General features: G+C 40.0%; 3 protein-coding genes across 4 annotated transcripts; 2 read left to right on the top strand and 1 right to left on the bottom strand.

Annotated features, from left to right (window-relative positions):
* Positions 1 to 1,953: 1,953 nt before the first annotated feature.
* Positions 1,954 to 3,857, bottom strand: LOC110761759 (MLO-like protein 1). The gene has a single exon (XM_021964318.2). It carries the CDS (start codon positions 3,673 to 3,675, stop codon positions 2,149 to 2,151), a length of 1,527 nt encoding a protein of 508 aa, XP_021820010.2. The 5' UTR covers positions 3,676 to 3,857; the 3' UTR covers positions 1,954 to 2,148.
* Positions 3,858 to 5,909: 2,052 nt separating this feature from the next.
* On the top strand, positions 5,910 to 8,208 carry LOC110761866 (bifunctional protein FolD 2). Of its 2 annotated transcripts, none has more exons than XM_021964459.2 (6): positions 5,910 to 6,069; positions 6,274 to 6,466; positions 6,546 to 6,729; positions 6,851 to 7,008; positions 7,115 to 7,327; positions 7,852 to 8,208. In XM_021964459.2, exons 2-6 carry the CDS (start codon positions 6,353 to 6,355, stop codon positions 8,080 to 8,082), a joined length of 900 nt encoding a protein of 299 aa, XP_021820151.1. In that variant the 5' UTR covers positions 5,910 to 6,069; positions 6,274 to 6,352; the 3' UTR covers positions 8,083 to 8,208. The 2 variants fall into 2 exon arrangements, with proteins under 2 accessions (XP_021820151.1, XP_021820152.1); XM_021964460.2 differs by having other exon boundaries at positions 5,927 to 6,069; positions 6,264 to 6,466.
* Positions 8,209 to 11,373: 3,165 nt separating this feature from the next.
* Positions 11,374 to 12,327, top strand: LOC110761865 (ferritin-like catalase Nec2). Its single transcript, XM_021964458.2, has 3 exons — positions 11,374 to 11,754; positions 11,837 to 12,020; positions 12,116 to 12,327. Exons 1-3 carry the CDS (start codon positions 11,396 to 11,398, stop codon positions 12,272 to 12,274), a joined length of 702 nt encoding a protein of 233 aa, XP_021820150.2. The 5' UTR covers positions 11,374 to 11,395; the 3' UTR covers positions 12,275 to 12,327.
* Positions 12,328 to 12,930: the final 603 nt, after the last annotated feature.

The following is a 12,930-nucleotide window of genomic DNA, read 5'->3' on the forward strand; positions in this document are numbered from 1 at the left end:
GTTATGTTACAATGGCCATAGCTTAGTTGGTGTAAAACCAACATGAAAATGGAAGTAGGAGGGAGGGTGAGGCATTCATTGGAAGATAAGTCTAAGCAGGTTGAGCAGGTAAGTATTGATGGTTATATCAGTTGGTTTAAATTCTGCTTTTTGTGATCCTTTTGTTGGGCAGGTTTTCCTCATCTTTAAGGCATGTCCCACTAAGTTGGGGGGGACCCTTGGCGTTGCCCTCGCAATAGGTCACACCACAAGACAAGTATGGCAAGTAGTTTTCCATTCCACCCACTAGCTAGCCCAGTTGGATAATGAGTCTCTTGATTCTTGACCCAGCCAACCGACCATAAAGAGCATTTGACTGAGCCCTAGCTACTTTGAAGTTGGTTCATGCCAAAACGACACCGAATTTATAATATAAGAAGATAGGTTATAATTCTCTAATCAAAAAATCATTATTGAATGTACTCTTTTTTCATTAAGTTTACCTGAATTGTGTGGATCAGAAAATTAAGAACAAAAGGAAGTAAGCAAGAAAAAAGCAGAATTTAAACCAATATCATGGATATTGGGAGCTATGTTTACAGTTATGTCGAGGGTTCAATCCAGTGGCCCAATTCCTCGTTACAGTCTCTCTCTAATTTGTCAAACAAGATTGGGCTTATAAACTAACACAACCCAGTGAGAAAGGCAAACTGTTGTATGTGTTCAACCGAGCCTTGGGTGTTTCGCATGGCCTAGAGGAGGAGAGGACTTGTTTCAAGGCCCAATAATTTAGTATCCAAAAGCCAGAATGAAAAGGCTCGGTTTCCTGGCAGAAAATCTGAAAATATCCATAAACTTTTCTTTTTTTAAAAACAACAATCAGATAAGAAGAGATAGGAGAAGTTGATAGGGCGACAGCTGGTGATTTGGTGCTATTGGAGAGTCAATTTATGCCCCCTCCTCCGCCTCTTTGGCTCTCTCTCACCACTCATTTCATCTTGGGGAGTGGAATGCAGGGGCCATATCAGCCAATTGTCTTTGCACAGTGAAAGCATCTTTAGTTTGATAGCTTCTCATCAACATTTTCCTCACTTTCAAGTGTGAATTGAAACATTTGGAATCTAAGCCTGGTAAAAAGTAAATTCGGATTTGAAAGGGGCATCTCTATTACAGAGTCTTAACACATCAGAAATTGGAATATGATATGATATCACTCCAAATGACACTCAGCTATCAATTTTGGCATCAGACAGAAGCACAATGAGCACATCTTCCTGTAACATGGCATTGGATTCAATCTGTCATATGCACAATTTGTTTATCAAAGCATCTGTTTAAGATAATGAATAGATGCAGACAAGATAATGAATATTTTACACTAAAGTCTATATACTAGTTGGGTCACCATATCAATCATGCAGCATCTTTTATTTTCAAAACCCATGTGATGTTATTGGCCACATCGGCAGGTTCCAACCCTTTTTTCTTCTATAAGAACCCAGGCAAGGCCATGAATAATTCTAATATCTTACCCTCTTCTTGGCCTAACAAACGCAGTTTTATCACCAACAATGAAACCCCAACACATCTCTGGGGAGAGTTCTCTGTGTGAAGAATCAAAGATAGGTTTTCGAGAAAGGCTCGGGCAGGCTTATCAGGCCGCCATGTTGGTCATGGCGACGCATGGAGCTCAGAATGGTGTTGGTAGGGGTCTCTTGATTTCAAAGGCAATCGAGAGACGAAGGTGGAGCTCCTCTGCAGAAGACCCAATTAAGACTCTCATGTTCTTGGGGTCATGGAACCACACTTAAGCTTTGATTGCTTGTAATAAACTTGTCAAGTATGATAGGGGGATGAACAGAAAAATATTCTTGAAATTTGGAAACTTGTATGATAGTCCTTGACTCATGTAATTATACATTATGTGGTGTAACATATGAATGTATTACCAAGATATCAACATCTTTCAGCACATGTGCAATATGTATTTGCTTTCATTAATAAAAGAAGAACTCTTAGATGCAGAACGTGCCAGGGCAATGATTTTGCAACAAATTTTTTTTGGATTTTTCAGTAACAACTGCAAAATATTGTCCAGCTAGCTATTGATAATTATAAGAGCACACACACAAAAATCCAAAATCTAGTTCTACAAAGTTACATTTACTTTTACTTAATCTCCTCCTGCTTAGTTTCCTCCTGCTTAGTTGCCTTGTTCGTAAATTTTCCCAGCTGAATTCCCATATTAGAAGCAAGACTACCACCATGGGAACTTGCTTGGCCTTGTCCAGAGCCAGAGCCAGAGCCAGAGCCAGAGGCATCGTTAGCAGCTTGCAGCGCCTTCTTCTTCTTAACCTTCTGAGCCCAACCAACAAGCCCTACTTGCACATGCTCATCAAATATTGCCTTCTTGAAATTAGTCCCCATCTGTGCTACAATGGCGTAGAGTGGCAGAGTGCTGTAACTACAGAGCACCTGAATGAACACCCCAATAATAAGCCTAGGGACAATGTAACGCACTTGTCCCATTATGCACGAGTCGAAACCATACTGCAGCCAAATCCAGAAAAAGAAGGCGATTTCAAAAGCATTTTGGAAGAGGATGAAATGGATCAAGAAGAGGACAAGTTTGGGTTTGCCGAACCAAAAGTGGTCATCTGATGGCTGAACCACAAGATCCCCTTCTATGGCTACATGTTTCTCAGCAACCTCATGTGCCAATTGGGTAATTATATGCTCCAGCTTAGTTCCCACAGCAAGCAGAAGAACGAAGGGAGCAAAAGCTATCCAGAAATATGTATGCCAGCCATTAATATTCATCAGCAAGAAGATGACCACAAATACCCAGAGATACCAACTTATACCAACCACTTTCTTAAAATCATCTTCAAGGGCTCTAATCATGTATTTGTGAAAATTAAATTTGGGGTTTCCCCTGCAATGGGTTGTGATGAAACCCAGTCGCAAAGTCACATAATCTGATTTCGTCACAGATGCATAAAATTGTTTGACAAAAGAATCTACCCAACCCAGAAAGGCTGAATTTTTACCCATACCCAGAAAATGGGCTTTGATAAAAGCGTGTTGGTTGAGATGGGTGACCTTTTTCTTCTTCTTGAGAACTTGTTCTGCATCATAATTTTCTTTTGCGATCGAATCCTCCCAAGATTTCCATTGACGAATTTTAATCCCTCCGAAGACAACAGTGAGAACACAGAAGGTCACATGGACAATGGCTAGGACGAAGATAAAGATATGCAGATGATGCAAAGCTTCAACTGATAACAATGGTACCTTATCCTTTTTGGCACAGTAACCGATCTGCATCTCAAACGATTCCTCGGCGAAAAGCTTCCTCCTTCCGAAATGGGAAGTGGGTTTTGCTTCTTCCTCACTGGGGAGTTTGCATGGCAGAAGATGCTCCATTACTTGGTGGGCGACGCAGATTTTGGAGATGACGTTTTGGAAGACAGTGAGGAGCAGAGAGATGAAGCCCAACAGCATAAGCTCCTCTTTAATTTTCTGCAAGGCTTCGAAGAGAGGCTTCTGGTTGTTCTTCTTCAAGTACTTGCCTCCGTAGTGGAGGAGGCGCTCGAGTGCCAGAGATATGGCGACGATCACAGTACACACTGCAGCCACAACCCATGTCGGCGTGAACTCTAACGTCTTCCCTACTTCGCTTTCACCACCACTCATCCTTCACCTTCTTTTTTCCCTCTATCTTTTCTCTTCTTCTATTCTCTCCTCAGCTGCTTCAGTTCACATTATAATGACAAAGCTTTAATTATTGTGCCCACAAAAATTTCTTTAATCTTTATTGTTGACTATGAAAAAAAGAAGAAGTTACTTTTGGAAATACGTTTCCCACACTGGTTTCTGGGATTCAGACAAAAAGACAAAACACACACTAATTTTAATTTGGTTTCCTTCAAAAGAGAGGAGACTAATTTGGTGAGGTGGTGCAATAGTATTATGAATCTTTTCTTTTGAAATGATTAATTATGAAATTTTAGGAGTTACATCAGGGTCACCCCGAAGGACAGCACCGACCGACCAGCCATATCTGGACTCAACCGCTGAAATTTATTTTGAGTAAAATATTATTTGATAAATATATTTGGTTTTTGATATTCTTGTTCTGGTTCAATAAAAAAATATCAATAAATTAGCATCCTCATCTATATACACCCCTACTGTGGATGCTCTTAGTCATCACAATAACAAATATTAAGACTGCCACCTTTTTTAATATAACTATATTGGATAAGGGAAAATTTGATATAAATTCGTAGTTATCAAAACTGCCACTTGGTATGATAACATAAATAAATAGATCAATTATCAAACCAAACATTTTAGTTTGAAAATCGAATTTTACAATATGAAAATCAAAGAATTTGAAATAGAGAAGTACTAAGGGGTTTTCGATAGGGTGTGGATTGCAACTAATCTTTTTAGTTTTTTTCTATTATAAATTTTTAGAAAAGCGATAATTGTATTTATAAATTAAGTACAAAGATCATCCATCAGCCACAAGGGCAAATACAAATTCTCATAAAAGGGTAATACAAATATGGAAGCATAATAATCGCATAGGGTTAATCCTAGGGATGGCAAAAATCCCCGTGGGGGCGAGTTCCCGTCGAGTCCCCAACCCTAACAGGGGAAGATTTCGGAGCCAAACGGATATCGGGTACGGGGATTCCCGAACTTGAAAAATCCTTGACGGGTATGGGGAGGGGATGGTATTGGCGTCCCCATCCCCGAACCCGGCCCGAAAATATATATATATATATATATATATATATATATATATATATATATATATATATATATATATTTAAATAAAGAAATATATAATTATAATATTTATGTTTAACCCTAAGTTAACCTCCCTCTCCTAATTCTTCCTAATCTTATTTGGAATTTCATATTGATGTGATTTTGAATAGTTGAGTTAAACTTTATAGTTAATTTGGATGTGGTGAATGAAAATTTACTATGAAACTTAATGTTAAAATGTATGATAAATATTTTTTAGGGAAATTTGCATAAATCCCGCCTGAACTTTTAAGCATGTGCACTGTTACCACCTGAACTTTTAATTTTTATTATTAACCACCTGAACTTTGAAGAGTGTTGCAATGTACTACCTATGTCTAACTCTGTTAAACTTTTCGTTAACTTTAAGAACAATTACGTCAATTCACTATAACTAAAAAAACTTAACATTTTAAAAACTAACATAATTTATAATTAATAATTTTTGTTCTTTATTAATAACCTAAATTATATCCCACGGTTTCTCCCATCCATTCAACAACAACTTTCCCCCTTTCCCAGTAGACCCCTCCCCCACCCTCTACATATATCCAGAGGTGGGGAACGATAATTAGGTTAGGTTTATTATTTTATTATTTAAATTTGTTAGTTTTAAAATGTTAAGTCTTGTAGTATAGTGAATTGACGGAATTGTCCTTAAACTTAATGGAAAGTTTAACAGAGTTGGACATAGGTGGTACATTGCAACACTTTATAAAATTCAGGTGGTTAATAATAAAAATTAAAAGTTTAGGTGGTAATGGTGCACATACTTAAAAGTTCATGTGGTATTTATGCAAATTTCCCTATTTTTTATGCAAAAAAAAATTGGGGATTAGAGGCGGGTATGGGGGATAGTCCCCCGACGGGGATTCCCTGAAACCAATTAAACTGGGATGGATTAGGGGACGGGGACGGGGGCGGGGATGGAGAGCGGGGATACGTATGGTAATGTCATACCCGTCCCCTATCCGACCCGTTACCATCCCAGATACATGCCACAAAATGCGAGAGAAATTTTGGTAAACATCTTTAAGTTAATTTTGTCATTTGGAGTATTAATGTAATTTTCAAAATCTAAAGAATTTTGTGAAAATAAGAAGAAGAAAAAAAATTGAGGGTGAAAAATCCCAAAGTGCCCCTTACCCTTCTCTCAGGCTCTCTCTCTCTCACACACAATTTTCTCTCGCACGACCAAAAAAAAACCGTATCTACCACTCAACGGCAACGACAGCACCCACCAACCAATAAGTCCGTGAATCGGCAAAGGTAAGAGAAAATCTATGCGGATGCTTTTAGCTTCTCCTTTTTGAATTAGTTTTGTTTAAGAGAATGGCTTTCCAAGGCTAGCAGCTTGGGATTTGATCTGTTCCATAATTAGTTTGCCATTCATTTGTGATAATATAAATCTGGAATCAAGTAGCAATTGGAAATTGGAATCATTTGTGAATAATTTGTTTTAGTGGATTACAGTAACACATTGAGGTTGGAGCTCCTCCTCATCAGAAACCCTCATCTCTTCAAGACTGACTACTGAGTGAGTGGTTGATCAATGGCATCACAATCAGATCACAAGGCTGCGATAATCGATGGCAAAGCCATAGCGCAGACCATCCGAAACGAAATTGCTGAGGAAGTCCGCCATCTCTCCCAGAAATATGGCAAGGTCTGCTCTATCCCAACTTTTGTAATTAATTAGTGGATGGATTTTGACACTGCAATTATGCAATTATGCAATGATTTAGGTTCCGGGGCTGGCAGTAGTGATAGTAGGGAACAGAAAGGACTCCCAAAGCTATGTGAGCATGAAGCGAAAGGCATGTGCTGAAGTTGGCATTATATCCTTGGACATTGACCTCCCTGAGGATGTGTCCCAAGTTGACCTCATTGCCAAAGTTCATGAATTAAACGCCAATCCCGATGTACATGGTTGGTTACTTGAATGATAGTGGCTCACTTGTTAATTACCGATTTTTTAATTCAAGCTTAGTGAAACCAGTGCTAAATTTTCATTTGTTAGTCGTGAAAGTATGTTTTATTTGGTTGGCAGGTATACTAGTTCAGCTTCCGTTGCCAAAGCATATAAATGAGGAGAAGGTGTTGAGTGAAATCAGCATTGAGAAGGATGTCGATGGCTTTCATCCTCTCAACATTGGCAAGCTTGCAATGAAAGGCAGGGAACCTTTATTCCTTCCATGCACTCCCAAGGCAAGACAATTGAGTTATGTATTCAAATCAAACACAGATATGGAGCTGTGAGAGGCTTTCATGTGGCAGTTAGCGGTTTTGTTTTATGAGATGGTTTTCTCTGCAGGGCTGTCTGGAACTTCTGTCACGGAGTGGCATAAGCATAAAGGGAAAGAAGGCAGTGGTGGTGGGCAGAAGTAACATAGTTGGATTGCCGGTTTCGTTGCTGCTTTTGAAAGCAGATGCTACAGTTACCGTTGTCCATTCTCATTCTCATGATCCAGAGAGTATCATTCGTGAAGCGGACATTATTATTGCTGCAGCAGGGCAGGCAATGATGGTAGGTAGTTCACAGATTGTTGTTCCTTGATATGGAGTAACATTGTCTTATGACATACATGTTTTATCTCGTTTAATATTTGTTTGGCTTCCCATGAGATTTCTAGTTAAAAGTAGTGCTGAAGACCAAGGTACTTCACCCATAAATACTAGCACAGAACAGTAGATGCCATATTTTTCAGTATACACAACTTGTACGTAGTTATATACTTCAAACACCTTCAGATATGCTTACACAAGAAAACTGAAATGCAACTAAGAGAATAGGTATGCTTGATTGTTTCGTCCCATTCATCCCAAGTGAAGGAAAAAGGAAATTCTTGGGCCCTGGTAGTACTTCCATCGTTTTTACTGCTTAGTTGTATGTAAGGCAATGCCTCTCTTCACTAAGTTGTATCATTGCTTCGATGAAATGACTTGACATCTGTTACTGGAGCAAACATCATTTCTGTCGGCCCTATACGTTTTAAATCGATGAATAATCTATTAAATTTTAAGTTAATCAGTGTATCTATTGAATTTCAGATCAAGGGTGGTTGGATAAAACCAGGTGCTGCAGTCATCGATGTCGGCACAAATGCAATAGACGACTCGAGTAGAAAGTCAGGCTATAGATTGGTGGGAGATGTTGATTTCCAGGAAGCATGTAAGGTTGCTGGATGGGTAACTCCTGTGCCTGGAGGCGTCGGCCCAATGACTGTTGCAATGTTACTCAAGAACACTTTGGATGGTGCTAAGCGTGTTATTGCACAATAAAACCAGTGCTAAGCGTGCCCAAATAATTCTAGTGGGCCTAATTTAGAATTTTGATTTTGAAGATTTACTTTAGAGACTTTTTTATATTTATTTTTGTGTTAAAAGGTCTTCGGAATTTCACTCCCAGTTTCAACCTATCTTGTGTTTGGTTCATGCATACATGATACATATGCTTGTATGAATAGTTAATTGACTAAATTCTCCTTAATAGTTTTTTTGGTACAAGTGATAGTTTAAATTAAAAAAAGAGATAAAGGTTTATGATGTAATGTGTGGGTTCGATCACTAATCCGCAAATCAATGCCATTTTTCACTGGGCTAGACACCGCCCTCCCGGAATTGGTACATTCTCTTTAAATTGTATTTATTGTTGTCAAATTATTGTATGTAAATATATGATTTAGACTTTCACCAGCCAACCAGTGATTGAATACATTTCTTTTCTACTTTTTTTTTTTGTTTGAACCGCGAGGTGGTCCTGGATGGGCCCCAACTATGGGTGACACCTTTAAGCCTTAACCACAATCCAGACTAATCCCCGCTCACACCGGGTCGGCCCGTAAGGGGTAAAGTGCTGGCCAAAGTGGTGACTCCATACGAGAGCAGGGATCGAACCCCTGACCTCTCTTAAGGAATGAGAGTGCTGAACCACTCACACTAACCACCTTGGTTTTCTTTTCTACTCTTTTGGTTAGGTAAAACTCGCCCTCTTTTCAAACATGGATTAATGAACTATTTTAAGAAGCATCTGACCCTTTAACAGAACATCATTAAGGGACCAGACCATAATCTGATTAGATAGCTGTTTCCCTCTTTTCGGCCGAGTAGGCCGATTGAAGGAGTTTTTGGTCCTTCTTCTTTTTTGAGTGCGGGGCGTGCCACCACCAAGCCCCGAATTTGGGCTTGAATGGAATGTCAGTTGATGGATGTGTTGCGTCCGAGATCTGACTTTAATCAAACGATTGTTCGGCCGAGCAAGGAACCTCCTCACGGCCTAAGTTCTTTCACTACCTCGGGGTCAAGGCTTTATGTGAGCGACCAAATGATGTGGAGTGGGTGGAGATGAAGATTGAAGGTAAAACGTAATGAAACGAAGAATAATTGCATAAAGTAAATGTGCTTAAACTTAAATATAATTTAAAGACAAACGCGTAAAGTAAAGTGCGAAAGATAAATAACGTAAAGACGAGAATTAAAGTGCGATAAAATGAATTAAAGCAATAAATAAAGCAAGAACGAAATGAAAGCGATAAGAATGATAAAGTAAAATGAACTTGAAATTAAACTTAATTGAAGTGCGATAACAATGAAAAGCAAAGCAATTGAAATAAACTTGAATTTAAATGACAACGTAATGTAAATTGCAAGAATTTAAACTTACACTAAGAAAAGGAAGAACTTGCTACACTAGGTGCATGAAAAGTAAAATCCTAAGTCTAGGAAAAGAAAAGTGTGAGACGAAAAATAGGTTTGTCTGTCTGATGTTGTTTCTTCTGCCTTCGTCGAGCAAGGTTTATAAAGGGCACTCGTCAGCCCATGGGCTGGCCATTGAATGGCCAAATGTCAACTCTTCTAAAAAATCTTTCCTTTCGAAGCCCTCCTAAATCCGTGGGATTGCATTGATTGAGATATTCTAACATGCTTGATTCTTCCTTGCTTTGGAACATTATGAATTATCATCAATCTCCTTGATTTGTTTCCTTGTGAGGCCTCCATCACATGCACACTAACCTCCGGAAATCTTGGGCGTGAATCCGTGGCTTGGGCTTTGACCTCCGAGATTTCATCTTGACATTTGGTGGAACCTTGTGCCCCTTGAGTTTTTAGAATTCTAGAGTTGGCTTACCATCCGTCGACCATTCGCCAAGATGGGTGGTATGGGAACTCCAAATATTTGGATGTTGGGCTTGGCCCTACTTTGGACTATATTTGAGTTCTCAAATATTCGAATATTGGGCACTCGGCGGACATACCTCCCGCCGAACTTCAACTCCCTTGGCCCGATTTTGCTTGCCCAAGTGTTGAGAGGAGGGCGCCGAGGTGAGCAAGGAGAAACTTCGCCCTAGCCCAGCTTTTTGTAAGAGGAGTGGCCGACCAAGGTATTTAAGGAGTGCCCGGCCACTTTTGCAAAGGGAAGTGCCCGATCATATTTTTGAGAAGGCACCACGGTATTTGAAGAAAACACATCGGCCGCATTTTTGAGAAGGCACCATGGCCTTTGAAGAAAAGACATCGGCCACCTTTTTGAGAAAGTACTTCGGCCGCTAGGAATTCCGTCTGCTAGGAAATCTCGGCCGCTAGGAATTCCACCCGCTAGGAAATCTCGCCTGCTAGGAATCTCGCTCGCTAGGAAATCTCGGCCACTAGGAATCTCGGCCGCTAGGAATCTCGGCCGCTAGGAATTCTTGCCTCTAGGAAATCTCGCCCGTTAGGAATCTCGGCCGCTAGGAAATCTCGCCCGCTAGGAATCTCGCCCGCTAGGAATCTCGCCCGCTATTCTTTCATAACCCGGCCGTACCAGCATGTAGCCTAGCTGCCCAAACTCTCCAAGCCTCGGCCGTAACTTTGCAAGACCTCCAGAGCTTCTGGCTCGGCCACAATTCCAAGAGCCTAATTTCATCCGTGCCCAGCTCCATTCGGCCCAACTTCGTAGTTGGGAAGCCCGGCCGCTATTCTTCTCGTGCCCAGCTAATTCTCGTGCCCGAGTTAGGTGGATTTCTACCACCCCTAAACAATAGCTTTTTCTTAATCTCCACGCATTTGTCATGTACAAGAATGAATTAGTTAATTATTAACTACCTCTGTGTGAGCAGCTTGGACTGATGTGCATCGAGTTGCTCAACAACTTGATTGAATCTCGTAATCTCGTATCTCTAGTCAGTAACGTGGTGAGATGTCAAATCCTGTTATTGGTAATTACCTTCTTGTTAATCAGTAATTACTTACTTGTTTCCAACCAATTCGATTGTGACCACTTAGAATTAGGTGTAAGATAATGTTGTTTGGTGAATATATCCAAACCACCAACTAATTAGATTTAGCTGCTATATTTGACTACAGTGGCAATGGGTACTTTTTGAGTGAAGTGAGCACATTTTTACCAAATCGGCCATTTGCGTCCTACTTATTAACTACTAATTAAGATTATGGATTTCTTTAATTTTAATTAAGTTGGTAATGCAAAGTCCCTTAAAATTATCCACCCCACCCCACCCCACCCCAAGGGGACTTGCATTTCTATATATATATATATATAAACAAGGTTGGTTGGTACTTGGTATGCATGGTTCACACACAGACACACACAGCTCCTATGGCCACTTCAATATCTTACTTGTCTAGTAGACCTGCCCTTGTTTTTGTTGTTGCATTGTTGGAATATTATCTCATCTCCCTTAATCACCTGGTATTCAGTGCTAACAGCTCTCCTAATTATAATTACTGCGGACCCATTGAAGCCAACGATACTGACCTGATTCAGTTTGCGTTGAACTTGGAATTCTTGGAGGCTGAGTTTTTCCTGTATGGTGCTTTTGGCGAAGGGCTCGATGCTATCAGTCCAAATTTGACTCTAGGTGGGCCCCCTCCCATTGGCGCTCACAAGGCCAATCTCAACCCTCTTGTTGCCCCTATCATCCAAGAATTTGGATATCAAGAAGTTGGTCATCTCAGGTATAATTTTCTCCGATTGTAATTAACTTGTTAATTATACTTATAATCCCCTCAATGACTTGCATTATTCATGAATTTTCAGAGCAATTATTACAACAATAGGAGGATTTCCAAGGCCTCTGTTAAACCTGAGCCGTGAGAATTTCGCAGCACTGTTTGACCAAGCAGCGGGGTTCCCGTTGACCCCTCCATTTGACCCATATGCAAACTCAGTCAATTATCTGCTCGCATCCTATACCCTCCCTTACATGGGACTAGTAGCATATGTTGGCACCATTCCAGACCTCATTGAGCCAACTAACTGTAGTTAATTTTAAGTATTTATTTATCAAAGTAATTAACACTCTTAATTTGTGCGTAGTTGGTGGCATCACTTTTGGGGGTGGAGGCCGGACAAGATGCAGTGATACGTGCCTTGCTGTATAACATGGCTCATTGGAAGGTGTTTCCGTACACACTCACAGTGGCTGATTTCACCAACCTAATTTCTGGCCTTAGGAACAAGCTTTGTCAAATATAGTGTAATTGAGAGAGTAAAGAGTGATGAATAATAGATGTTTTGCAGAGAATTCTCCCTTATATCTTTGTATTGCTATCATGGAGATATTTATACACAATGTAGAAAGGGTAACTATTAGTTACAAACAAGTATACAAAACCATGGAGCATTTCCAGGATTTGTGTCTCCCTAAAACATGGAAAATGTAAACATACCTAACTAAGACTTGCCTAACTATGACTTGCCTAATTATGACTTGCCTAACTTACTTGCCTAACTCTTATGACTTGACTAACACTCCCCCTCAAGTTGGTGCAAAGATATCACGCATGCCCAACTTGTCAAGTGAGGCATAGAAAACTTTACTTGATACGGCCTTTGTCAGAATGTCGGCAAGTTGGTTTTCCGAGTTTACAAACGGAAACTTAATTATACCACTTTCAAGCTTTTCTTTGATGAAGTGTCGGTCGACTTCCACATGTTTGGTACGGTCGTGTTGTACTGGGTTATGTGCTATCTCGATAGCAGCTTTATTGTCACAGTACAAGTTTGTAGCTTTTAAGGGTTTAACTCCAAGATCCTTCAGTAATCTCCGTAACCAGAGCAATTCACACACTCCTTGAGCCATTCCCCTGAATTCTGCTTCAGCACTTGATCTAGCCACAACTTTTTGTTTC

The sequence above is a fragment of the Prunus avium genome, chromosome 8 (genome assembly GCF_965620075.1).
Source record: "Prunus avium chromosome 8, drPruAviu1.hap1.1, whole genome shotgun sequence".
Taxonomy (NCBI): Eukaryota; Viridiplantae; Streptophyta; class Magnoliopsida; order Rosales; family Rosaceae; genus Prunus; species Prunus avium.